This window comes from Phalacrocorax aristotelis, chromosome 1, assembly GCF_949628215.1.
Source record: "Phalacrocorax aristotelis chromosome 1, bGulAri2.1, whole genome shotgun sequence".
In the NCBI taxonomy this organism is placed as follows: Eukaryota; Metazoa; Chordata; class Aves; order Suliformes; family Phalacrocoracidae; genus Phalacrocorax; species Phalacrocorax aristotelis.
The window spans coordinates 161,584,598-161,611,009 of NC_134276.1; the positions used below are offsets into that span (position 1 = coordinate 161,584,598).

The 26,412-nt window shown below is 52.7% G+C and overlaps 3 protein-coding genes across 5 annotated transcripts in view; 1 reads left to right on the plus strand and 2 right to left on the minus strand.

Annotated features, from left to right (window-relative positions):
• Positions 1–1,011: 1,011 nt before the first annotated feature.
• Positions 1,012–16,999, minus strand: PLA2G6 (phospholipase A2 group VI). Its single transcript, XM_075077114.1, has 16 exons — positions 16,588–16,999; positions 15,848–16,063; positions 14,839–15,019; positions 13,126–13,313; positions 11,762–11,858; positions 10,604–10,786; positions 10,283–10,391; positions 9,537–9,692; positions 7,738–7,828; positions 6,748–6,911; positions 6,070–6,220; positions 5,749–5,885; positions 4,958–5,112; positions 4,040–4,207; positions 2,795–2,868; positions 1,012–2,320 (listed from the first exon to the last, which is right to left on the minus strand). Exons 1-16 carry the CDS (start codon positions 16,794–16,796, stop codon positions 2,179–2,181), a joined length of 2,421 nt encoding a protein of 806 aa, XP_074933215.1. The 5' UTR covers positions 16,797–16,999; the 3' UTR covers positions 1,012–2,178.
• Positions 17,000–17,544: 545 nt separating this feature from the next.
• MAFF (MAF bZIP transcription factor F) lies at positions 17,545–20,984 on the plus strand. Of its 2 annotated transcripts, none has more exons than XM_075077160.1 (3): positions 17,545–17,568; positions 18,795–18,848; positions 18,931–20,984. In XM_075077160.1, the coding sequence occupies exons 2-3, from the start codon at positions 18,813–18,815 to the stop codon at positions 19,342–19,344; spliced, it is 450 nt and encodes a 149-aa protein (XP_074933261.1). In that variant the 5' UTR covers positions 17,545–17,568; positions 18,795–18,812; the 3' UTR covers positions 19,345–20,984. The 2 variants fall into 2 exon arrangements, with proteins under 2 accessions (XP_074933261.1, XP_074933269.1); XM_075077168.1 differs by lacking the exon at positions 17,545–17,568 and adding an exon at positions 17,724–17,819.
• Positions 20,985–24,609: 3,625 nt separating this feature from the next.
• Positions 24,610–26,412, minus strand: part of TMEM184B (transmembrane protein 184B) — a 30,966-nt gene continuing 29,163 nt past the window's right edge. The window contains exons 9-10 of one of the 2 annotated variants that reach the window (XM_075077124.1): positions 26,384–26,407; positions 24,943–25,320 (exon numbers count right to left, since the gene is read on the minus strand). In XM_075077124.1, the coding sequence (XP_074933225.1) occupies positions 25,079–25,320; positions 26,384–26,407 (266 nt within the window). In that variant the 3' untranslated portion in view covers positions 24,943–25,078. Of the gene's footprint in view, positions 25,321–26,383; positions 26,408–26,412 lie in introns of both variants that reach the window. The other variant, XM_075077133.1, reaches the window with a different exon arrangement.

Below are 26,412 nucleotides of genomic sequence, written 5' to 3' on the forward strand. Positions count from 1 at the left end.
GGAGGTGGCTCGCTTGGCCTTGCTGTGTTAGCAGAGCATCTTCAGGTCCCTTGCACACAGCTTGCCATCACAGACAGCAAATAGCAGGGGCTGGGGGCGAAACATAAGGAAAGCTAAAAACAGGTTTCACCTCTTCCCTGCCCACTATTTCCCCACCCCAGGCCTCAGCCCTCTGGCTGTTAGCATCCCTCCCACTCCCATCTCCATGAGACTCCCTAACAGCAGGCACGAGCTTGTGCCTGAGCCCTCCCTGCCTGCATGCAAGGAGCCCGAGAACAGATCACTCTGGGAAGTCTCTGCAGAAGGTGCAGGCTTATAGAGGGTTAGAGCGCAAGCCAGGGCCAAAAAGCAGAAAGGAGCTCATGTCCTCTCCTTCCCAAGATGTGGGGGTTTGTTTCTCCACAGGAGGGTAGGCCCCTCTGTTATGTAGGAAAAAGAAAACCTTTACTCCACATTAAAAGCCCCTTAATTCCACAGTCTTATTTGTGAAAGCAAAGATCAGAAGACAGATAATCAGTTTTTAGCCCTATTCATGACTCAGCACCCACACTCCTGCCAGCAGTGTCCCTTAGGAATCAGTGGGTGCTAGCTCCAGCAAGCTTGCAGCAGTTACCTTGTCCAGGAACCACCTGGGGATACCAAAGTTACAAATGACTGGAGACAGGGTTTTATCCCAAGGGTTTTCAGTGTTCCTCTTTTTAAGCCAGACCAGCTCCAAAAGGATTCTCACGTGGGAACTAGTCCAAAGCCTCTCCACTGGCTGCAACCAATAAGCCCAGCAGGCAGCGTTGTGCTTCGTGGGACAGCCAGCCACTCACACTAACACGTGCTCCCAGGGCTGGCTGCAGGCACAGGCCATCCGCCTCTTCAGCCCATACAAAGGGTATAACGCTGCGCCTCCAGGAGCCCAATTGCTGATTTTCTATCTGTAGGAAACTCAGAGGCTGCAAGCTCAGAACCACTCTCGGACATTGTAGGATGGAGAGAGAGACAAGACAACCACAGACTGCATGACAGTTGGACAAAATGCAAACCCCTCTTTATTTCAGGTCATGTTAGTTTTGCATAGAAGCACTGTTCACAACGGCAGTCCATCTAGTCAAAAGCAAATGATTAAGAGTTCAGTTTTTCAGGTTACTCCTCAAAACGCCTCCAAATAGATACATAAATTATTTATAAATATGAAAATTTACTGCAGAAACATTGAGTAGTACAGCATTCACAGAGGAATTTCCAGCAGCAAAAGTAAATCCAAATTGTCACAGGGTCAGTTTCTTTGGTGGGAACTGATCTCAGAGCATTTCAGTTCCACGTTAAGAATAAAGAAAAACGACCTCTACACCAAGCCAAAGCTACTGTCCCTCATCTTGAGCTTGCTATGAGTAAAGACAGGCTTTCACATCTCAGCCCTCAAGCAAGGAGTAGCACAGCAAGTCAGGTGGCACAAAAGCCTCAGGCGGGCTCTGCTCCCACCCTGAGCGCCGTCAGTACCTGTGCTGCCAGCCCATCTCGGAGGGAAAAGGGGGAAGGTGCTACAGAACATAATTGGCTCAGAAAAGGCTCCCCCTTCTCCCAAAGCCAGTTACAACATTCTGCATCCTATCTACTGCCTAAAGTTGCATTTCTGCTCCACTTCAAACCGTGTGCATTGAGGGAAGAATAATCCCTTTTCCCCATACTATACATGCCGGAACACGCTGGCCCCAGTGGGCCAAGTAATCTCTGAAGCTGCAACTGGCTTTGGCCCATTCTGTGACGCGGGAAGGTGCACGGTGCTTTGTCAGTGTAGGTGCTGCACAGACAGGAGACAGACTCCAGCTGCAACAGCTCAGGACAGGTAGGTGGGGGCTCTGGCTTCTGGGCAGGGCTATACGGTCAGAGAGCAGGGCAGCAAAACAGGGCACAGCAGCAGAGACAGGGCTACAGTACGAAGGTAACTGTCAGCATTTCACAGCTCTCTGGGAGTACACGGGTGTGTTCTGGAATACATGTGTATGTGTGCTGTATCAAAATTTAATATTAAATTAATAATTTGTCTATTAAATATCATTAATTCCTCATTATTAGTAGCAGTAGTCCCTCCCCCACCTCAACATCTTGGTTCAAGGGCAAATCCAAGCCATTTCAGTGTCTGCGGCTCCTTGCCACTGGGATGCCGAACAGGAACCTCCAGGTCAGTCATCGGCAGAGGTGCTGCACCAGCTGCTCAAACTGCTCCCGGTGCTGGTAGATGTAAAGCTGGGTGTCCCAGAGAGCATTCAACAGCATGCTGTCGTTCACCTCATCCAACATCACCTCCGTGTGCAGCTGGGGGCTGAGCCTGCATACAGTGAGACAGCATCACCAGCTGGGCACCAACATGAGCGTGACAAGGCGGCGAGTGTGCCAAGCACAAGACTTGTGCAAAGTGGCTCCCTCTGTCCTGGGTGTTCTCTTCCCTTTATCTAGAGGGTTTGCAGAGAGGGGCCCTTGCCCCTCCTTCAAGGCACAACCACACTCAAGGCTGAAGCTCAGTTCAGCAACTGCACCACCTAAGGCACGAGCCTCAAAACACGCTGTGCTGGTGGAAGAGGGCAGGATGCACATCCCCCAACGACCCTGTCAGACAGCGTCCCCTGAGCCCCACGGCATCCTCCGATATGTCACTAAGGCATGAGGAAAGGTGGCAGGGAGACAGGTCTGAGCAGGCATGCTGCTGGAGGGGACACAATTTGGGATGACGTATGCTGCAGCCAGGTCCAAAGTGAGAGGGCTAAAAATAGGTCTGTGCAGAGAGCGGAAAGGAAGCTCCTACCGGAAATATGGGATATCCGTCATCTCGCACCAGGCCCTTGCACGATCCACAGCTGGGCCATCTGCGTCAGTGCACTGCAGGAGAAAGAGGCCCACAGTTAGAGCCTGACTGCCACACTGCTCTCCCCCTGCCTGCAAGAGGCTCCCCTGGCACCAAGTCGAACTTGCACAAGCCACAGAGGGAGAGGGAAACCAGGAGCAAGTGCATCCTGGATGGCACCGTTCACCACCAAGAGCGGGGTGGCTTTTTGTTTGTTTGGGGGTTTTTTGTTTTTGTTTGTTTTTTTTTTTTAAATAACATAAGAACAGTACTCCTAGATCCTTGGGACACAAAGAATTGTACCCTACAGATCCTTCATCACAGCACCAAGTGGATTCCCTTAAAGAAACCCCCAGGATGCTCTGAATCACAGCCTCCTTGGGATTTCGCCTCTATACGTTCCTGTCCAAGCCCAGTAACAGCAGAGCCTATGATTACTGCAGGGTTTCTGGGCTATCCTGGAACAACTTCTTTGGGAGCCCTGAAATAAAACACCGGGGAAGCAGAGGGACCCCTTCAGGTATTTTATGGCTTTAGGAAGCTAAGAGGAGATAAAGCAACAGAATTAAGATTGTAGTCAAAACCTCAGTTCTGATCTTTCTGGCTTTCATTCATTTGGAGTGTGTTCATGTACAACATTTAATGACCTCCTTTCTGAAACATCCAAGAACTTATGTCTATTACACACTCCCTACCACAGCTCTGAACTAGTGCTTTTTTGTTAGTGATATTCCCACTTCTCTAACATTTGCTAATTTCCCCAGTGGGGATAGCAAAGCTTTTCTAAAGAAAAATGAATTGCTGTTTTCTGAGATGTGATTTTTTTGGTCCAGGTTGCTCAGATTACAATCAATGCTCCCTGGAAAAATACTGAGTTTCAGGAACTCACACCTGCAAATGTTCCTAGGGGTCACCGACCACCATCCTACCCTCAGTTCACCCACACCTCAGCTCCTTACAGCTGCAGGAACTGCACCTCCCTTAGCACCTGGAACCCCGAACAGGCAGTCAGAGGTTCAGACCTGCTGTGCTCCCGCAATTCTTAGGTTACCCACTACATCCATTCCTTGAACTGCCCACGGTCAGAGCAGTTCCAAGGAAATAGAATTTTCTTCCTAAACAAAGAAGATAAAAACTGGAAACCTTTGCTTGCCCCCCGCAAGCAGCCCCAGGGATCTTCCCCCATCCCCTCCTCCCAGTACTTACACAATCCACCACCATCTTGCCAAGCTCCCTGGCCCCAAAGACAGTCTTTGCCAGCTCCCAAGGGTTGGAGGGGCGGAAAACATCCACAGAGCTCACTGGGACCTGCGGAGGCTTCCCTGTCCCCAGGGAGACCACCAACCCCAATTTTCTTACTTTCTGCCCCTGACCCTGTGGACAAAAAAAAGATTTGTTTGCAAGGACCAACAATTAAGGTAGAGCATCCCTTTCACAGCAGTCTTGGGGAAGCTCTGAAAGCCAAGGCAAAAGGCTTAGTAGCCTTTTCTTTCCACCCTATCCTCTCCCTTTAGTACTGCCTGGAGAGAAAGGAATAATCCAATACTTCAGCAGTTGCAGTGTTTTGTCCCTTACACCCCTGCCTGCACCCAAACCCATGGGATCACCCCAAAGATGAGTCCTATGACCAGATGACTGTGAAACAGTCGAAATCTTTCAGTCATTTTGGCAATACGCCTCCTCTTTCACCTACAGGGAGCAGCAGCTGCCAGTAGTTAGTCATCTTTCTGAGGATCTTGCCACACCACAGAAGGCATTCACTCTTCAGCCTTGCACAGTGCTCTACCATTGTCTTCTCCATTTATTTCTGGGCAGAAAAAGGCCCTGCAGAGATGCGTCAAGGGTCACATGGAACCATCAACTGAATCATCCTTGCTCAAAGTAGCAAGGTCAGGCTGATGGGGCTGCCTTGCTGTCTCATGCCCTTGTCAGAAGAAGTATTTCAGCTCTCAGCCACCATTCCCAACATATATCCCCCTCTGTACACTCCTTTCTAGGGTGTTGCACTGCTGACTTTTTTATCCACTAGAGAAGCACCCATTTCCAAACCCTCTTCCCCTTCAAGGGAGGCTCAGTGGAGCCAATAAAGCCCCAGTTACCAGTCAGGGCCAGGATTTCCCTCACCTTCTTGATCAGTGTCTTGTTGTACTCGTGGATCTCCGTCATGGCATCGAGGGTCGGGTTGTTGGCTAGCAGCCCGCCATCCAGAAAGCGGCCTATCGGCCGGAAGTAAGTGGGAGCCGCACCGCTGCAGCGGGCAGCGCGCCATACAAGTTGGTCTGGAGGGAGAGAAAGCATACGGCCCCTTGTAGCAACTTTCCTGTGTGCAGGAAGCACCCCTCCTACACCAACACAAAGCAGGAGGGCTTGCAATCCCAGAAGGCCCTGGCCTAGATAGTTGTGTCTCTTTCTCCCAACAGTAGGGCCTCTACTTGGATGCACAGGATTATTTTGGGGGCTTTAAAAGATGTTCTCACCACTTTCTACGCATCCTGGGTCAAACTCACTCTCTACCAGCTTCACTGTTGCTATTTTGATGGTGAACCAATTATGTTTGCTAGACAAAGAAAGAAGCGAGCCAGAGGGGGCTACATGCTTCGGTTACACAGCTTTTCTGTGTCTCCTGAGAGGCCAGGGACAGGTACGGACGGTACGCAGGGATCCTCTAGCAGACCCCTTCCTCATGAACCTCACTAGCCAGCCCCTGTTGCTGGTACAAGAGAAGCCAAGGGAGGAGGAGAGAGGAGAAAAGGGAACCACCACTAGGACCAAGAGAAAACTCAAGGTCAGGGATGAGCCAGTGCTGGGACACCCTGATTTTCAGAGCAAGGGGAGGAAGAACAGGAAGTCTTCCGTCTCTGAAGGACAGCCTCCTCCCCTGCCAACCAACTGGACTGCTGTGTGCCAGCATTTACCTTCTGGCCTAGTGAGTGGTTTGAAAGATGCACTTGTCTTGTATTCGGTGGAGGTTTTTGTCTCTGGTACTGGATAATTCCGGAAAAGGTGTAGCTCAGCTGGCTGCCGATCGCACAACGTCCCTGTCACCATAACCCTGGGGGAGAGGACAGGACTAAATAAGAGTAGAATGGTAAAAAAACCCAACACATACTTATGGCTTCAATCGTCTGCACATCACACTCCTCCAGATCTGCTCTAAGGAGAGGCTGATCAACTCTGCTGAGAGGGGTCTGGAGCACATGAAAGCATGAACCAGCACAGCCCCAGACAGGACTTACTTGGGTTTTTGGACATCTGTCATTTTGGTGTTTTCCCCAAATTCCTTCTTCAAGAACTCATCCAGGGGCTCCGACTCATAGGGCCGAGACCCCCGGAACACCATGTCCTTCATGCGGAAGTACAGGCAGCGCATGTAGTCCATGGACTTCCCTGAGACAGGCAACAGTGTCAGCAGGAGGCAGGGAGTGGGAGGAAGGGAGGCAGAACAAAGAGCACATCAGAGTTGGGACTTTCCAGGACCAGCAGGAGAGGGGAGGTGTCACTCCCAATCCCATCCCTTTCCCAGGCTGCCTGTCATCTGCTCAGTCCTCAGCAGCATGACTGGGAAGGATTAAAGAGGAAGGGCAAGCTCAGAGCATAGTTTCCCACTACCAGAAAGTGCTGATCACCTTGTTATGAAACCCCCATGGAGAGAGCAGGAAGAACAGTACATTGCACCCTGCCACCATGCGCTTCCCAAAACCCAGAAAGCTGCTCAAGGCCAGCTGATGTGAGAATCGAGCACAAAGCCAGGTCTAGGCTTTCTTTCATTAACAAACATCCCTTCCCTCCTTTGGCAGGGGCAACAAATCTCGGTTGGGACTCAGAGAGGCAGCTCCCACCCTGCATCCGCTCCCCACAGAGGAGCCCTTGAACCCACAGGAGCAAGAGGGGCCCATTATTTGCACTGTCCTCACCATGTACAATAGCCAAGGCCAAGATCCCCCCAGTGCTGGTCCCCGCAATCCAGTCAAAAATCTCACGAATGGGACGGCCCGCAGCCTTTTCAATAGCCAGGAGGAGCTGGATGAGCACCAGGCCCCGGATGCCTCCTCCATCCAGGCACAGGAGGCGGTCATGGCTGGACAGAGAGAGATACACATGACTGGGAGCTGTGGGGCAGCTTACTAATCACAGCATGCCATGTGGGAACGCGGCCTTGAGAGTGAGAAACTAGGTTGTTAACAAAACACTGCTGTGGATGGTGTAATCAGTGAAAAAGTAAATCTAGCAGTGCTCCCTCAGATGCAAGACCGAACACAGCCAGATAAGCCTTGTCAGACCTGGTGCAACACCACTTGCTCTTTTAGCCACCTCTAACCTCTAGACCAGAGACACATTCACAAGCCAAAAATGCACCCAAGTCCCTTATTATGCAGGAACAGACATTGCCTCATAAATGAAAATTGGAGAGTCCAAAGTTCCTGCCGGCAGCACTTCAGTGCCAACCCTTCCTCGGCTCCATGCGAGGTGAGGTGCAGGCACTGCCGAGGTAGTGCACAGCTGGCAAAGGAGCTGGGTAGGCAGCAAGGCAGTGCATGGAGATAGGAAAATCACAAAGCCAAAACAGCGTTTGGTGCCTAGTGGCAGAGGGCAGGTACAGAGCAGGGCTTTACCCTGCTAGTTCAGGCTCCACTGCAGCTCTAGGGCTGCAGAGAGGAACAGGTGATGGTCACTTCTGGGAACAAAGATTTATCGCAACAGGTCACAGGGAGGGTTCTGGAAAAAACTGCAATAATATACTAATTGATGTGTTACATATAACAAAGTTATACAAAGTCAGTATAAATAAATAATGTCAGCTCTGAGGATGCTACACCCACAGGTGTGGGTGGGGAGGAATTCACACACGCGGCTTTCACCTTCAGGCTGGATGGGAGCCTGGACAGAAGCAGTTCCTTACTTACTTTCTTCTACCCTCACTGGGCGAGTCCACAACATCTGGTGCCTTCAATAACTGTCCAAGCGTTGTGGAAACATACAGAAGGTCCTTGTACCCTAGAGGGCCATGAACATTCAAAAGGAAAACAAAAAATAAAACAGATAGACCACTTTGCTACATGAACCCTCTGATACATGCCTCAGAGATATTAGTCAACCAACTTATATTAAATTAGAAAACCCAATTAGAAAACCTTCAATTTTTCTTCCTACTTTGTCTCTGTCCCCAGAAAACTTGCTTAGGGTACCCAAACCTCCCACCCCTGTGGTAAATCATTTCCACCATAATCACACAGAGAACATCGAACTTCCTTCCCAGTCCAATAAAGCTCCCTGCAGAAGACACAAGCCATCTCACCCGTAGCCACCAGGCACCCCCCTCAGATTAAACTCCACACCAAAGAGAAGAAACCCCATCCTTTAAAGCAGGCAGGTGGAGACGCACTGGCAAAGAAAAAGGATTGGTAGAAGCAGATGATGAGCACAGTAGGTGAGAGAGAAGGCAGAGCCCAGCAGCGTGCCAACTATGCAGTTTACTGCAAGCCGTAAGATATAACCTAAATCTACTCCTGTGAGGTAACCTAGGCAGGAGAGCTGTGGAGACAGGGTGGCTTGTCGTTACCCCTCAGCTGATGCACACCCAGGCCACCTTGGGTGCAGGGCACCAATCCAGCCTAGGTGAGTAGCCAGCCTGCGAAACCAAAAGAAGAAAGATTGGGGAGAGAAGTTAAATACTCCTGCCAGTGCCCAGGCCGGAAGGTGGCTGTGGATGACAATGAATGTGGTGAGGAATTTCTTCAAGGCCCAGAGTCCAGGATGAAAAAGGGCCTTGCCCTGTCACTGCATCAGAGCTGTAACTGGGGGAGTCACCTTCACAAGGCCACGGTGAGAAGGAAGTCCTGGTATCACCAGCCAGTGAGACTTGTGGTGACACAGATGCACACCAGGGTCTGGGGGGGGGTTGTCCTCTAGCCCCAAAGGGGGGCCTTCACAAAGGAAACCATCAGCGCAAGAGGGGAAGTGGACCACAAGCAGCTGTTATCTGCCTGCAAGCCCCTTTCATGAGGGTCAGAGCCTCCTTCCAAGAAAACCCACCCACTGCCTGCTCCGTAACCCCTCATGCTGCCTCTGCCTGAGCTCCAGAGCTCCCCAGAAGAGGAAAGCCCGGCATCTAGAACAGACCCACCAGCTTATTCACACAGTCTGGGCAGTACAGAGCACAAGCTACAACAAAATTATATATCCTAAGGTAGGCTTCTCCTATGCGTAACGTAAACCTTGTGACCAGGGTCGCCTATCCTTGGGCTCCATCCCTTCCCTCTCACAGCTGCTGGCCTTCAGGATCCGAATGAGCGATGTTTCTAGTCTCCTTGTGCCCAACAGCATGACACTGGGAGGTCCTCAAGGCAGACCAGAAAGTACCTCCCCCCTTCTGTTCATAACCCAGCGGATAAAGTGCATGCAGGCAACTAAGTCCTACACCTCTTCCAGAGAGGTGAGGGAATCAGTCTTCCCTTTCCTTTTTACAGAGCTGCTTTGTGTCAGGTCTATAAACAAAAGTTTAGAGTACAAGAGTTTAAAGTACACACACAGGAAAAACAGAGAAAAGAGACAGGATCCTGCAACAGCTGAATGAGGACAGAGTCATCAGAACCTGAGAGCTAGGAGACAGTCCCCAGAGTACGGCCCATCTGAAGAAGAGATGCGAGACAGCACTGTGAAGCAAGAAGGGAGGAGATGGAGGGAGGGCCAGGAAAGGCTTTACCTAAGCTGCTGTTGAAACTGCTCCATGAGGAAGGTTGGCCTTCCAGGAAGAAGGAGGCGGCAGATGGTGCCAGGCTTGGGGAGTCAGGATTGGGTGGGTAGCAGCGTTCGGTCCCTACAGTTTGCAGCAGGTCTAAGAGCACTTTCCGGTTCGCACCTTAGGTGACGAAGGGGGAGTCACAGATCAGAAAGATAATCAGTGCACGCGCACACTGAGTGGGGACTCTGCCAAATTCACGGCAGCCAACCCTCACAAAACCTCTGGTATGACCCAGGTAAGGGGAAAGTATGTCCCAGATATCTCTCCCCAAACACCAGGCAGTAGGACTTGTGCACAGCAGGGGTACCCAATGCTGTGCAGCTTCAAGGGTGTGTGCCACACACTTCTTGCCACTGAAGAACCGCTCATGTCCGCTTATGCCTGGGCGGTTCAGCAGCACTGCGTCATCCTGTCGTGAGCCTGCAGTGCCTGACATCATGGCTTGAAAGAGGGGGAGTGTGTGCCAGCTTTTCCTCTTGCATCTCTGTCTCACAGAAGAGAAATTCATCAAGGGGTATTAATACAAAGCCTGCGCCGCTAGCTCAGGAAGTGCCTACCCTGTGAGCAACTAGAAGCTGGGAAAGCACGTTGGAGAAGCATCACCCATGCTCAGCATGTTTTCATGTCTCCCCAGGACAATGTTTTGGCCACCAAGGGGAGATAGGATGCCGGGTTCACTCTGTAAGGCTGCTGACATGCTCCCTCACCTTTGGTGCTCCTGGCTGCCAATAGCCCTGGTGTCTCCCCAAAATCATTGGGGATCTCGACATCTCCTCCAAACACGATGATTGCTTTGATCATATCCAGGTGATCATGCTAGGGAACAAGAGAAAGTTCACTAAAGCACCATGCTCCCTTTGACTACATCATCTCTCCTTCCCCGTCCCTCCTGTTTTCATTAGCCAAAGCACCCACAAAGGATCACCCCATGAAAGACAACCGCTACAATTTCGAAGGAGTCTGTCCCTGCCAAAACCCTTCAAGAGAATCCTTTCTCTCCTTCCCAGCAGCCTCTACAGAAAACTCACCTTCATGGCCAGGTGCAGCGGTGTGTTGCCATCCTGACCCCTGGCGTTGGTGTGGGCCCCGTATGTCAGCAGTAGCATGGCACAGTCAAAGCGTCCCCTCTTGACCGCAATGTGCAGAGCCGTGTCACCTGTCCGGCTGGCCAAATTCACCTCGGAACTGTACTCAAGCAGCAGCCGTGCCATCTGTGCCCAAGTGTGCACACGCCAGGTCAAGAAGAGGAAAGCAGTCATGAGGACAACAGCATGGGTGCTCAAACAATCTGGGTTTCATGACAAGCAAAGCAGGGGAAGGGGCAGGACCCTTAGCCTGGACACCGCTAGCTGGCAGATGCCAGCTGCATTTTTCCAAGCACTGGAGATGGGGTTTCTCTGTGTTTTACCGCAGAACCAGCTGGTGTTTCACAATCTGGCTAGAGCTTCTGTGTGTTTTGGGACTTATATGCAAGTGTAGCAACTGGCTGAGAGCAATGGATCCAAACCAGTTCCTACTCAGGTCAGAATCCTTGCAGACTGGAGGGAAAAAGTTTTGCTTTTTGATCTTCTCTTTCTAAGCCAAGCAGATTTCGGTCTGCACTGAAACTCCACAGGACATTTCTGAGAGGGATATGATACTGCAGGAGGGAAAGCAGTACTGCCATAGGAATGTCCTCTGCTTACAACAAGCACCATTCAGGTGTTCCAGCATGGTATATCACACCACTGATCTGCCCATCTCTGGCAGAAGATGGGCCATAACCCACATGCCAGCACCCTGTGCCTACCTCACGCTCTCCCTGCAGTTTTCAAGGCTTCAGTCTGCTTCCTTCCATGAAACTGTCAGTAATGAGATGAGAGCTCTCCTCAGGGGTAACAGTGACACTGCTGCAATTTCCCCAACAAAAAGGGAAAAGGGACAAGCTGGCAGTTTCACAGCCAAGGATGACATACTAGGGATGAGCCTACCAGTTCATTTCACTGCAAGGCTCCACTGCTCCATCCCCCGTGACAAACAGCACTGATCAGTACAGGGCAGAGAGAGTTAAACACTGGGCTGGTGGCTGGGCTCTGGCACTCCCAGGGCTCTGCACATGCACTCAGGAAAGGGAGAGGTCAGCAGCAGGAGGAATAACTGGGTGCTGGGTGGAGGCACAGGCCCCTGCCACGACTGACTCCATTTACCTCTGACTTCTTCGCCCAGTGCAGCGGAGTGGCTTCATAGCGCGGGTCCTTGGAGTGAACCTGGCTGGCATCTACCTCGAGGATGGCCTGGGCACACCTGGCAAAGACAAGATGAAGGGATCGATGGCTGCCACCTTGACTCAAGACCTCCACTCAGATCAGCACCTGCCTCCCGCCCAGAGCCTTCAAGAAACCCTTCAGCAGCAGCAGGCTCTCTGCAACACCTGCAAGTTACCCAGCTGCAGTTTTGTTTTGCTCTTTTTAGAAAGGAAGGGCGCAACAGGAAGCATACAAGCAGCAAAGCATTCAGAGGAAGCAGGAGAATCCCTTCCCAACTCCAAGTTGTGGAGCAACATCTGAATGCTTCTCCAATACGGTAATATGGCATTTCTGGAAATTCTCAAGACCTGAGGGGAAATTCTTCTCCTCTCCCTCTCTCTCCATGGAAACATGGGGATAAAACCAAAATAGTTAAATACTTGCTGAAATTAAGGATCTATGTACTTCCCTATGAGAGAAAAATCACACCTATTGTGAATAGACTAGTATCTGGTGCCTACAGAGTGCGGGTAGGTAGACTTATGAAACAAACATACGCTCTCCACTCTGAAACACCACCAAATAAACCATGTACAAGAGATCAAGGCTCACTGCAAACTAAGGGACCTAAGCACGTTTTTGGCTTCTGAATATGCCTCCACTTTTGGAAAGCACTTTTCAAAATGCTGAAAAAATAGCTAGCAGCAGCTAATGTTGACATGAGAGCCCCATTTGCAGAGCTTGGAAACTCTGTGAAAATTAAGTATGATAAAGCACACACTGAGAGAACCAAATTTCTCTGGGAAAAACAAAACGGGGTAATCATCGTGTCTCTTTTGATTCAGTTCCAGCACGTGTTATTAAGAGGCAAGAGTACCTTTGGCCCACAGGAGATGGGAATAACTAGGCTTTGAAATGAAAGCTCATTAGGATCAGAGCACTCAAAGACAGAGGTACAGCAATCAGCAATACTACTTAAGCATCACTAAATCATCTTCTCGCAGCTCATTCTGAGAAAAAAGTATTGCAGAAACATTTTTTTTTTTAAATCTGTGTCTTTCTCCTGATGCCTGATACTAAATAATATATATAGAGGTAAATTCAGGAGAAAACTTTTTTTTTTTCCCTGAAAGTGTTTCTTTCTTTTCCATACTAGCACTCCTCTGTTCTTTTGCCAACTCAGTGATGCAGCAGAGGACAGCACAGGACATCTTCCTACTCCGCATTGCCCTGAAAGGGGTCCAGTTTTGGACAACCCTGAGCAAGCAGACAGGTCCCCAGACTGGAGAAAGAGCCCTGTTCTGGCAGCCCAAGTGGTTACTTACCCCTTCTGGGAGAACTTCAGCGCTGTGTGGATGGGGTAGCCCAGCGTCCCCACGACACCGCAGCTGGCACGGCATTTCAGCAGGGACCGAACCATGTCCTCTTTGCCCAGCTGACAAGCAAGATGCAGAGCGGTCAACCCTTCGTGGCTCAGGTGGTCCAAGACAGCAGTTGGAGTTCTGCCCAGGAGCTGGGAAGAAGAGACAATACATAAATAGACAGACATAGAAAAGCACCATCTCTCTTCCTCAGCTCCGAGGACAGAGTCTGGAGCACTGGGTTCCTCACGATGCTACAGCTGGTTCTCTCCACCCCTGCTTCCAACACTAGCTATGGAAGCACTCGCTTTCTCTCCGCAAAGGGTTTATTGCTACTCTCTGTGCCCTATTCCTCTGGCCCAGGTGCTTCTGAGACACCCCTCAGCCAAAAAGGGCTTGTACCACCTTGAACAACACAGCCCAGCAGATTCCCACCGTCTCACACTGTGTGAGCCAAGCTCATCCCAACCAAATGAGAGCGCTAACTGAAACCAGTAGTTTCCTGCTGCGGCCCCATCAGTTACCACAGCCAGTCAGCAGGCAAGAGCTCAGCCTCCCCTGCAACTTCACCATTGCTTTCAGATACAAGCAGGATTCTGTTTAAAATATACATGTGGGGATATGTTTGAAAGAATTTTCTTATTCTCCCTGTAAATTTTAGACCTGTTACCTGCTGAATGGTTTGTTACACAAAAATCCCCACTGCCATGCTGGGGAAACTCTGCAAGCCCTGGTGCACACAAGAGATGCAGGAATTTAGTTTATTTTCTCTGGTTTAGCAAGGAATCAAGAGAGAAAAGAAACAAACAGGAGACAGATCAGACGTGGAAGTATTTTTGTAACAACAAGCCAAGTTGCTGCCATCAGAGAAATAAAACCAGAGGATATCTTTTTAATACAAAGGTCCTAATTGCCCTGCTCCACACCATGGCAAGCCCCAGTCATCATTTCTCCCCCATCACACATTAGGAAACCCCAGCACAGTCTGGCGTGCAAAGAGAGAGCTGTCACAAGAGGTATTGGGCAAACGTGGGGGGTGCAGCCATAGGGGAGAGCCAGACTCGCGCTCACACTGGGTGCTGGGGAGCTGACAGACCTGAGGAACCAACGTGGAAGGCCACCCACGTCCTTATGAACCCTCTCACTCTGCCCAGCACTCCTCAGCAATCGAAAACGCCTCCGACTTCAGACCGTCTCTGCCTTGAGGCTCTTATTGCTGTCCCCCGTGCAAGGCCGCTCAGTTCAAAAAACAGGTTCTGCAGCATAGAGGAGCCCAGGGTGGCTCCGAACTGTCCTTCAGTCTGTGGGCAACACATGCTCTCCCCATGGGAGCACTCTACCCAGAAACACACACCCTGCTCAGAGGAGACGGAGAAGGGACAGCCAAGGGCCTGGGGAAAGGCAGGATGAAGGCCTGATGCAAATAGCAATGAAGGACACTTTCTGAGGAAACTTGCTTAATATCATTTTTCCACTGCAGGGTGGAATCTGGAGCCTGCTTACAGAAAACAGCACCAGTAAAGTGGGAAGAAAGAGGCTGAAATCAGTCTCAAGCATTAACTTGATGTTGCGGCAGAGGGAACTGACTTTCCCGTCTCCCGTCTGCAGCTGTTTTCCTGTCTACTTCCTCACAGCATAGAGAACCCCACACCCCCACAGCTTTGAAATAGCTCCCACCTCGATGACCTGGGGGCTGTTCCCTCGCACAGCATAGTGGAAAACGGTCTCCCCGTTCCTGTCGGTAATGTCCACCCGCGCGTGGCACTGGAGCAGCTCCAGCAGGCACTCCATGTCTCCCTTGCGGCACGCCAGGTGCAGTGGGGTGTAGCCATCCTCACTGTCCGTGCTGTTCACACAGCTGCAAGCCAAGAGTCAACATAAGGCCAAGGAAGGCCTGTTAAGATAAGGACATGCAGCTGCCCTGGGAGCTGACAGGAAGGTACCATCCACGTCTGCGACAGGACCAGCTGGTATGAACCACAAGTTTCTTGAAAGCCTAGCCTCTTGCCAGGGAAGGAACACAGGGAAGGGCTGCCAAGCAGCCCTGACATTGACTCTCCCCTGACACACTGCTCCTTTCTCCCGCCCCATACGGGAGCAGCTCCCCCTGCCCAAAGGCAGGCATGAAACAGATTACAGTCAGCAACCTGGCAGAGGTGCTGCCACTAGTCCCCCATTCCCCTAACTCCTCACTAGTCTCCCCTATCCTCAATGAACTTCCCCATGGAAAGAGAGCAAGGTTTGTGGCTAAAAACCGCTTCCAGAAAGACAGTCCTTCTGTACTCCTCTCTCGTGGTTTACAAAGTCAGCCACAACCCCCTCCAAAAAGCAGCTCCACGGGGTTGTAAGGATCTAACTAGTGCCTCTAGTAAAATATTTCAATCCTTTAGCACAAACACCAGAGCTCCACGCTTTAACATCCACAGCAGCAGGTTGAAAGCCCACCCCAATACCCTTACGCAGCGACCATTGGCCACCCTTTGCTACCACATCTGTCATTCAGGCAAGACACACCAAGGCCGGCACTTTTAAACTTAGCCTCTGCAGCAACCATAGGTGTTAAGCTCGTCCAAGAAGCAGCCCCCGTTGCTTTGGTACATCAAGGGATTACGCTAATCTGGCCTAGCCTGCCCTCCTGAGCCCATTCCCAGCACCAGACCTGCCAGAGACCCCTCCCGCCCCTTGCCTCAGAACGTGGTTGTGCCGGAAGCTCTCACGACGGCCGATCTCCACTGCGACATGTGCCGGGGACCAGCTGGGGTGGTCGCGGAAGCAGTCACTGAGCTGCTGGAGATCCTCCAGCGACAAGGGCTGGCGCGAGCTCTCATAGAAAGGAGGCAGGTGCCTGGCGTACTGCTCAAAACACATCAGGGCATCTGCTTCATTGTTGAGCTGGAAGAGCCTGGAGGAAAGGCAAACACAGCGTCGGTCCTGCTTAAAGAAACAACCTCCATCCCATGTATCTGAGAGAAACAGCTCTTCTCCAAACAATAGTGCTGGGGACTTTCCCATTCCTCATCTGGTGCCATGCTTGTTCCAAGGGAAGAAGGGAGCTTACTTCATTAGCAGAGGTCATCTCCTCTTCCCAAGGAACATTAACTTCTGGGCTGAAGCATCCTGTACTCCAGATGCTGAAGCAGCAACAGGTGTGAGCAGAAGCCCATATACTGCAGATGTTCTGACCCAAGCACCTATTTTACAGTCGCCTGTTTTCACAGCGTTTGGACCCACTGCCCTGTTCTCACAAGCTGTTTTGATGGTGACGATGACTCCGCCAGCACACATGAGGGCCTTCCACTCCTCAGGAGCCCACCTGCTGATCAGACACTTCACCCCACAGCCACGAGGCACTGCGGTCCCCAGACTGGAAATTTTGGATCTTTAGTTTCACATTTGAGTAGCGATCGCCAAAGGTCCCTCACTTACCGGAAAGCGACCTGGGGGCTCTGGGGATTGACCAGCAGGCAATCCCACGAGCGAGCGAGGCTGTTCTCATACAGGGCCACCCTGCCGGCCTGCCTCAGGCAGGCGTGAGCAGCGTACTCTGCAGCCGGCACCTCCTTCACCCGGTAAGGGTTCGTGAATATTTGGGTGACGCTGTTGATGGTGCTCACCAGCCGGCCGAAGAACTGCATCTTTCTGGCGCCTCGGGCGGCTTCTGTCCCGCCTCCCGAGGGGAAACCCGGCCACAGGCTCCGCCCGGCCCTTCCCCTTCCCTGAACTCCACGACCCGGCCCCGGGAAAGGAGAACCGAGAGTGGCCGGGGTGACACACCGCCCGGGAGGAAAGCCCGCCGCCGGCACCTGCGGTTTCTTTCCTCCGGGAAGAGCTCCCGGTTCTCCTCAGCGCCTCGCGGCGACCGCTGACCTCCCCCTCACCGGGCCTTACTGCGCCGCCTCGGCGGGAAACACGCCCCACACCCCCCGCTCCACGGCCCTGCCGCCTGCCCGCCGCCGGGGGGAGGCGGAGCGGGGCGAGGCGGAGCGGAGCGGGGCCGGGGCTGGGTCTGCGGCTAGGGGCGGACCTGCGGCCGGGCTCGGTGCCCGGGGCGCGGCGGCGGCAGCACCCGCAAAGCACGACGGGACCGGTGCGTCCCGCTCCGCCGGCCGCCCGCCAATCACCGCTCCGCCCTCCTCCGGAGCCGGCCAATCAGCGGCGCCGCACCCGGGGAGGGGCGGGCGGGCGCGGAGAGAGCCACTGGCTCACGCCCGCCGCCATCCCGGAGAGGGGCGGAAAGACGGGGGGCGCCATCTTGGTGAGGGGCTCTTCTTAAAGTGGCAGCGGCACATTCTGCTGGGGTTGGGTGGGGGAGTTCTGGTCCTGGGTACGGCCGTTCTCCGGGCCTGCGTCACCCCAAAATTTGGGGGAAAGCCAGGAGTTTTGGAGAGGGACTACATTCATATCCCGGTACGTTTAATACCCTGGTGGGGGTGTCACTCTGGGCGCTTTAAGGGCAGCGGCCTCTTTAAGAGCGGGGCCCGCCCCGCACGGCAGAGGTGGCGGCGGCGAGGGGCGGGGTGAAGGTGACGTCACCGCATGACTGTGTTTTTATGAATGAAAAGAATCCGCGGGTGAGTAATCGCGGGGGAGCGGGGCTGGAGGCGCCGCCCGACGGCCCGACCCGGCAGCGGCCCCGCGGGGACCAGCGCAGCCTCCCGGTAAGCACCGGCCGGGAATGGGGGGAGATACCCCCGCTGGGGCGTCTCCTCTGCTCCCGTCGCCGGTTTCCCTGTCGTCTCTCTCCGCGCGGGTCGGCCGGGGCGGCGGGGTCCGGTACCGGCTGGAGGCCGCTCCGCCGCTGGGGCGGGGGGGAGCGGAGCGGGTGTCCCAGTTCGGGCTGTCCGTGTTTCCCCTCGCGGGTGCCGGGGGCCGCCGCAGTTGCTCCCTCAGTGGCGGTTCCCCGGCCCGGATTGCATCAGCTTCCAGCCGCCCCGAGCTCCACCTTCCCCTCCAGCCCCTCGCCTCCCGCGGGGAGCGCCCGGCCCGCTCTCCCCCGCCCTCGACCCGCCGGGGGCTCTGCTAACGGGGCGCGGGGCTCCCCGGGGTGGGTGGGGGCTGCTTGGCCGCAGCCCGGGTTCCCGTCCCCTCCCCACCTCCCCCTAAACCCAGGGACGAGGAGAGACCGGCTACTAGCCAGGGGACAGGCTCCGTTTCGGTGCCTTGTGCTCCTGGGGCTGCTGAATCACGGGGGAAGCCACTTCTCGCCCGGGAACCCGCCGACAGTCCGACCCTTCCACGGGGAGCCGCGGGGGCGGCGCTGGTGTGGCACCTCTACGCGGGTCCCGCCCGGGTGGCTTCGCCACGGTTCCGTCCCGTGGGGGCTGTTGGTTTTACTTTCTTTTCAGCCTCGGGCGGATCTCGGCAGCCGGGCTGGGGCGTTCCGGGTCCCCTGGGCCGAGCAGCATCCCAGCCCCCTCGGGGCGGGATGAAGGAGGGATGGAAGGTTCAGCCTTCCCCTGTTATTATTATATTTTGCAGTCATTATTATTATTATTACTACGTACTTTTTTTAAAGGAGTAGGGATGAGTCATATGGCCGGCAGGGGGAACATGGGCAGGGGGCCAGCACCCGCTGTGCTGGGGCGAGGGGCACGGGCAGGCAGTAACCAGCTTCTCTCCTGGCTGCGCTGTAGGGCCAGCGTGAGGCAAGGATGGCTGCAGACGGGCTCTCCAGCAAGGCCCTGAAGGTGAGCACTGGTGGGACTGGGGAGTCAGTGGGGCAGAGGTCTGGTTTTGGGGGTCTCAGGCGACCGCCCCTCTCTCTGGCAGGTGAAGCGGGAGCTGGGGGAGAACACGCCGCTGCTGTCAGATGAGGAGCTGATGGGGCTGTCGGTGCGGGAGCTCAACCACCACCTGCGGGGCCTCTCCAAGGAGGAGGTGGCGAGGCTGAAGCAGCGCCGGCGGACGCTGAAGAACCGGGGTTATGCTGCCAGCTGCCGGGTGAAGCGCGTGTGTCAGAAGGAAGAGCTGCAGAAGCAGAAGATGGAGCTGGAGTGGGAGGTGGACAAGCTGGCCCGGGAAAATGCCGCCATGCGCCTGGAGCTTGACACGCTCCGTGGCAAGTACGAGGCCCTGCAGGGCTTCGCCCGCACCGTAGCTGCCCATGGGACCCCTGCCAAGGTGGCCACCGCCAGTGTCATCACCATCGTCAAGTCCGGTGCCAACCAGGCCGCCTATTCCTAGTGTCGGCCTCTATCCCCCGGCTGGGCACGGCCCCTCCGGGGCACCTTCCCCCATGAATTCCCTCCTATACCCTCCCTGACCTCCTTCCCACCAGGACCTGTGCCTAAAATCCTCCTTCTCCCATCCCTTGACATCCAGCTCCTCTGTGTAGGGAGAGCTGCCGTAGTGTGGGTGCTGGGGGAGAGGACAGGACCCCACTGGTGGCCCCTGCAGCCCCCTCCCCTCTGACCAATCCCCTGCTGCAGCCCCTGCATCTGGGCAGCGATCACCCTGGAGGGTGCAAGCAGGAGAGGGCGAGCCCATGCAGGCAGCATTAGGGAAGCATCCCACGTCTCCAAGCTGGCAGAAAAACACCAGGTGCCTCTTGATTGTTTTTTGGGGGGAGCTGAGTATGGGCCAGGCACTCCCAGGAGCATGTGCCAGGAAACTGGGAGAGAGGTTTCACAGCAAGAGGCAGAAGGGCTGTGATGGAGAGGGGCGTTGGTATTGGCCCTGCAACTTGGACCACGGCTGGAGCAGGGAGGGAGGTGGCAGCATGGCTGGAACCTCTGGGGATGGAGATGGCAAGGGAAGGTGGCAGGTTTGAGAGGGGGAGAGAAAGTGGCTGCAGGTTGGTGCCTTGTAAGGGTGAGCGGGATGGGAAAGCGCTGTGGCAGCCTGTGACTGTGATGGGGGAGGGACCCTCGGGCAGGGGAGAGCTGGGTGACGTGAGTGGGTCAGCCCAAGCTGTCATACATAAAGGGGAGAAGCAGTGGTGCTATTTTATCTCTCTCCATGCACATCCTTCACGCCTCTTCCTGCCTACAGGACACTCAGCCTGGCTGGCTGTGTGTCTCTGAAATGCAGCAGCACCGGCAGGAAGGAAGCGGAGGCAGCTGGAGCAGAGATAAACACTGTTTTGCTCTGCACAAGCCAGATTGTATGGCCCCACCAAGTGCTCCCTGGCGCCCCACTACCTACAAAGCCCACAGAAAGGTGCTCCTGGCTCCAGAGAGCCAGAGCTGTTGAGACAAAAATGGGTGAAGGTACAAGAGGTGGGAAGCAGGGGCAGAGAGCATCCCTGCTCCTGGGAGCTGCCTGGCAGGCAGGTAGGCTCCTCCCTACGTTTTTCCTCCAGCTTGGACACCGGTGTGGGACAACCAGGTCTTCAGCAGCCTGAAATGCTGGAGAAGAGTTGGAATTGCTAAATACAGGCAGCATAGGGTAACAGGAGGCAGACCCTTCTTGGCATCTGCCACTGTAGATGATCCCCCACCCCCACCCCTTTCTGCCCCTGCCTGGGTATTGCTATGCCAGCTGCCCTCAGCTGCAGCCTCCATCCCTCCCCAGAGAGAGGTGCCCGCTGCTCGCGGAGGGGGCACTGTGGTTAGCATCCCCCCACCCCAGCTCCTCTTGGGTTTATTTATTGCACGAACGTAAGTTATTTTCACGTCCTCTTTGCCATTCTGCCTCTCGGCACAGCCAGGATGTTGGTACAGAGCTGTACTTTATATTTTATATATGCAAATCACATTTTATCTTATACTTATATAGAGCAAAAAAAACTTATTTATTTTCTGACTTACAGTATGTGTCCTACCTGACTCCTCTGTATTTTGTAGACTTTAAAAATAAAGCAAGTTCGTTGTTTTTTTTTTCCACAGTGAGAGTGTGTTTGGTCATTCTTGAATTTCAGGACAGAGCTGCGTCTCAGTGAGACCAGGTTTCCTAGCTCCCTCTAGCTTTGTTGCATGGCATGTTCAAGAATGTGCTCAAAAAAGATGGGATGGGGGACAGCTCATAACTTCTTAGAACACCAATTTATAGTCTCTGGAAGAAAAGGGGCTCAGTAAGCAAGCTTAATGCCGAACATCATCCCCCAAAGCACTTGCTTTCAGGTGCAGTTCAGCTGTGTTCAATCAGCTTTTCCTAGGAAAGATAACACTTTTCCCTAGACAAATTCCTTCCAGGCTTCCCTCAGACATAGTGTGGGAGGACAGGTAGGTGCAATCAGGGCAGCTCTACCCAAAAATGTCCCTGCTGTGTGACCTCACTGCCTGACTCAGGAACAGCAAGGAATAAAGCAGGGAGCTCGTGTCTGTGGGTGGCAGAAGGGGAAGGAAGCATGGCAGGCGCCTTACCCGGAGGTGAAGCCCAACCTCCTCCCTGTGGGGAAAAGCCACCCTTCCTTGGAGGTGAGGTGGAAGTGATAGTATGTTCCCCTGGCACCCCGGCAGGCCAGGTCCCAGGCTTCTGGCAGCATGCAGAACTCACATGATGGTTCTGTGTTTCATATTCACCTTCTCTCTCATCACTGCAAACTGCCCCAGCCCTACCACCGCTCATGGAAAAGCCCGGAGCTGCCATTTGCTGGGGCCCATGTCAGAAAAAGCAGTCCCCCTTTTCCCCTCGGTGTTTCACACTGAGCACCCAAGAACAGGACTCGTCTCAAGGTTTTTGACAATGGATTCTGCTCCTGCTTTGGGCCACCAGTCATGTGTTAGCCTCAGGCTGCTGTAGAGCTGCTTCTCCATCAGCTCCTGCATACACAGACAGTGTGAAGCTTTTCCTCTTGAGGACTAGGAAGATGACGACACACTGACCCACTAAGCCTCAGCCCCTGCAACGAGCAAAAACTCAAAATCAGTTCAGAAATGACACCCAGACAGCACCACACAGAGGCAGCTTAAGTACAATCTATATTATCTCTATATTTTTATTTGTCATCATATTTGCTCATTTCTGCAGAGTATAACGTCACAAAGACCAAAATAGAGAGAGCGGCTTGTCGCTGAGCTCACATCAGTTAAACACGATAGGTACAAAACTAGGTGACTCTGTCTTATTTATCATACATTTTTTTCATTTATATACAAAGAACTACTCTATATGGAAAAATAATAAACAAGTCCCATGGGTATGTTACACGGTAAACAAGAAGGAAGGAAGGAAGGAAGAAGGGAAGCAGGTGAGGGAGAGCAGCTCCAAGGGCCTACTCCTGGAACCAACACATTTGTTGGGGCCCTGAGCTACTGCAAATAGACCTGCCAGACCAGGGATGCCTTGGTCTCAAGCTCTGGGTCTTGTATTTGTTCCACCAAGCCAGAGTGGCTTCAGAATCAGTCCTTCCTCTGGCACTTACCTGTTGTGAGGGAGAGCAGGAAGCTCAGAGATGATTTTGTGTGGTGTTAAAAAATATATATATATATTCATATATATAAAAATTATAATGCATGGCAGCTGGCTGTTGTTTGGGTGCTAGTTCTTCATCAGGCTTTTTCAAAGGCAGCTAGTGCAAAAGGGTTACACTTTAAACCACTACATACAGGAAGCTTTAAGAATATCCAGATCCCCTGCACAGCATAAATATGCAGCACACATTTCAAAGTAATTTTTAAAAAATGCTTCCCCAAGCCCCAGTCACTTTCAGCGGGGCAATCCCAGAGATTTCAGATCTTGGCCACCCAACAAAGACTGGGGACAGTCACCAATTAAGTGACACTGGGACATCATCAAGGCCTACAAATGCCTTGGGGAGGAAGGGATCATGTCCCATGCCCCACTAACAGAGAGGGGAAGTTTAAAATAAATACCTCACGTTAAAGGACTATTAATCAAAGCCATGGAAGATGGAAGCCATTCAATCTTCAGCCTTGCTTTCCCGGCAGCTTACAGCATGAGGAAAAGGAGTTTTACACCAAGCCCACACAAAGCCTGGCAGCCAGTATTTGCATGTCCATTTAAGCAGCGACGGATTTAGGAAAAGCAGTAACTAACTGCGTGGCATCACAGGATGTGTGTAAGTGGGGAAATCCAGCAGCTTCTCTGCTGCTGGATCCACTGACCCTGCTTCCATCTAGCTCCTTCAAAGTGGCAAGTATGGAAGCAGACGCTGTCCTTACGCCTTCCCCCATCTTATCCTCACAGTAAGGAGCAAGCCCTTTTCCCCCTGCTCCCAACCACGAGATTCCGGCAGGGGTGCTGAGGAAACGAGGCGTTCTTTGCTCACAGTCACTTCTGAGAAAGTGGATTAGCAAGCACACAAAACGGGATACAAGAGGAAAGGTGAACTCCAGACAGTAAACCAGACCCCAGTTCTTCCAGCAGAGCAATGAGGGGCAATCTGGAAACGTGCAGGTCTGCTGATGGCAGGGCAGGCATCAAGGGGGAGAGGAACAGAGGAACTACAGCCAAGAACATAGTGACTTGCTCCAACCTCTCCATTTTGCATCCTGCTTGGGAGTAGGGGCATCTGATCTATGGCACTTGAATGTGCTCCCCCCTCCTCCCCTAGACAATTTTAAGCAAGCAAGAGGCATTTCCTGGCCCCTGAATAGATCTACAGAGGGATCATTTATATTTTGGCTCCACTAAATACCTGGGGGCCAATCCAAAACCCAACAAAAGCAAGGGGAAGCTGCTTTTCTCACTCCTGTGGATGCTGGCTCCACCCTTGATAGCATCACTATTGCTGCAGGGCCTGTGAAGGGTGCAGAAGCAGCAGCAACTGCTGCCTGGGAAACTAAGAGGGATAATTTTAACCAGCCAGGTCATGTCAGGTTTCAAGTCTGCTCCAGTTTGGCCCCAAACAGCTATGGAGATAAAAAGCAAAGGAGTGTGCAACATCCCTTCCTAAATATTCTAGCCAAAGGGCAAAGCTTGTGCAGCTCACAGGGGAAGTCAGTGATGACAAGCATGGGGAGAGCTAGCTCTGAGAGACCAGGACCTGCTTTGAAAGCTACCTGGTGCAATCCACACCTTTAAGAGGGGCAGCTATGTTGGTGGGGGACAGGAAACAAGAAATAGAAACATTTTAGTGTTTACATATCTTCCTTTCCTAAAGAGGGATGAAAGGGCCAGAGCTTTACAAACTTCCACCACCCATCATGGCCAGTCCTCAGTCTTGTTAGCAGGAGACAGACACTCCAGGGAGGCTTCTTGCCACAGGAACACAGGGGAGATGAGAAGCTTGGACTCCTGGTGATTAGAAAACCCCACCCTTGTGAGACAGTAATTCCATCCCTGCTGAGCTTCAACAAGCATCAGCTTTGATGGGGAGCAGGGGGACGCAGGGAGTGGAAGAAGAGGAAGAAAGTCCTGTCCTTTTTCCCCTCGTTCACTCAAGTACAGGACTGCACAACCAGGTGCTTAGGAGGGTGGGGGCAGATGTTCCTTGCTAAGTATTCAAGGCGATGGCTACAGAGGGACCAATGTCTGGTCTGGTCCTCAGGAATGCTTATGGCCAAATCCTAATCCCATTTCCCAAGGATCATAGAGATGTTAGTATTGGGGAGCAAGCTGTACCTGTATCAACTAGTCAGGAAGAGGAATACAAAGCAGTTGCATTGTCCAGTTGGGAAAAAAGAAAAAAAAAAACCCAACCAAAAAAAAGAAAAAAAGAAAAAAACCCAACCAAACCATGTTTGGCCACAACTCTGAGCTCTGGCCAGTCACGCTCCACACCAAGCTGGGCAGGTGTGGGAGGCCAGCGCCCCAAACCCTGGAGCTTTGCTTCAATTAATTCCAGGTGATTGCTGCTGTACAGAATGGCCTCGAGAATGGAGTCCTGGCCATTCCCCCACCTCTGCACTGCTCATCATGTCCATACCCACAAAAGCTAATGGCAAGTGCCCACTTCTGCAACCTGCACTCTCTAGGAAGTGATACGGCTTGCACGTTTCTGCTTCAATAAATTAAAAAAAAAAAAAACAAACAACAGAAGAAGGAAAATCACAGCCTGTGCTGGCAGTTTCTCCTAGAACTCATCATCAGAGCTCAGCAAGAGGGTCTTCTCATTGTCACGGGCACCCGAGCAGCTGTGGGAGCGTGAGATAACGTGACTGCCATTGCGCCACGGTGGACCATGCTCCAGCGTTGACTGCTGGGTGTACTGCTGGTAGGCTGGGGAGAAGTTGTGGATCGCATCTTGGACAATGTCATGGGGGTTCATGGTCTCCTTGAGGCTGCTGGAGATGCTCTTCATGGGAGCACAGCGACCTGTTGGGGTAAGACAGGGAGGGACAAGTGAAGAATACTGCTGCCTTCTCCCATGCCCCTTAACATGAAGGTAAAGGAGAACAGGGAACATGCACTCCTAGATGCTGCAGAAATTACTTTACAGACTTCCTTAAGCAGCTGCTGAGGAAATACCACACAAATGGTGTCAAGTTTTACCAGTACTGCTCCTAAATCCAGTCACTGCTAGCCAAATGAACCCACCTCAGCACCAAATGGGGGACATGCCATGAGAATGGGACATACCCACAGTGACAACCTACATTACACACTATCTGTGTTGGCTTGGGTGTGCAGCGAAGACAGTCAGGTAGGAAGGTGCTCCTGTAAAGGGTTTCAGAAGACAAAAAACTAAGGAAATTCTAAAAATATAGGAGAAATGGAATTTGCCATTTCTACTCACTGGAAATTAGACTGATAGGCAGTATCGAAGTGCCCACAGAAAACAGATCGTAAAAGTGGAAAGCAGCGCAAAGGAGAAAAAGGAGGGGGACAGTACTAGAGGCAGAACCACCCCACGGTGGAAGGTATCACAGCGATACGGCAAAGGAAGAAATAGTTGGAGATTGTCCCACCCAAATGCTGAGCACAGAGGAAGGCTGTGTGTCCTTCTAGGAGCTGCGATTTCTCATCGCTTCTAGGTCCCATTGCCAGCATGGGCTTCTGGCTCTGCTCAGTACTGGGGATGAGCTCCCCAAACAACCAAAGCATGGTGATCATCTGTGGCAATTACACAAGTGAAGCGAGGCTGGGGTGAGAGATCAAACAAGCTCCTTTGAGAGCCTGTGCAACTCTTTGGAAAGAGATTCACACAGTCCTGACAGAAACGCTCTAAAGCTAGATGTTATGCCACCACCCATGGGGCTGTTTTACAGCTTATGATCCAGACAACCCTAACGCAGCTGTGTGAGGCAGTCTAGTTACAGACCTACAAGGAAGGGGGACCAAGGGACAGAGCAGGCAGTAGGCAGGCTGAGAATCAGGACAGGAGAGCATCCCAGTTAAAAACGAATGGAGACAAACACACAGAGCATGCTGTACCTACCGTATGGCCCATATGATGGAACAGCTGCG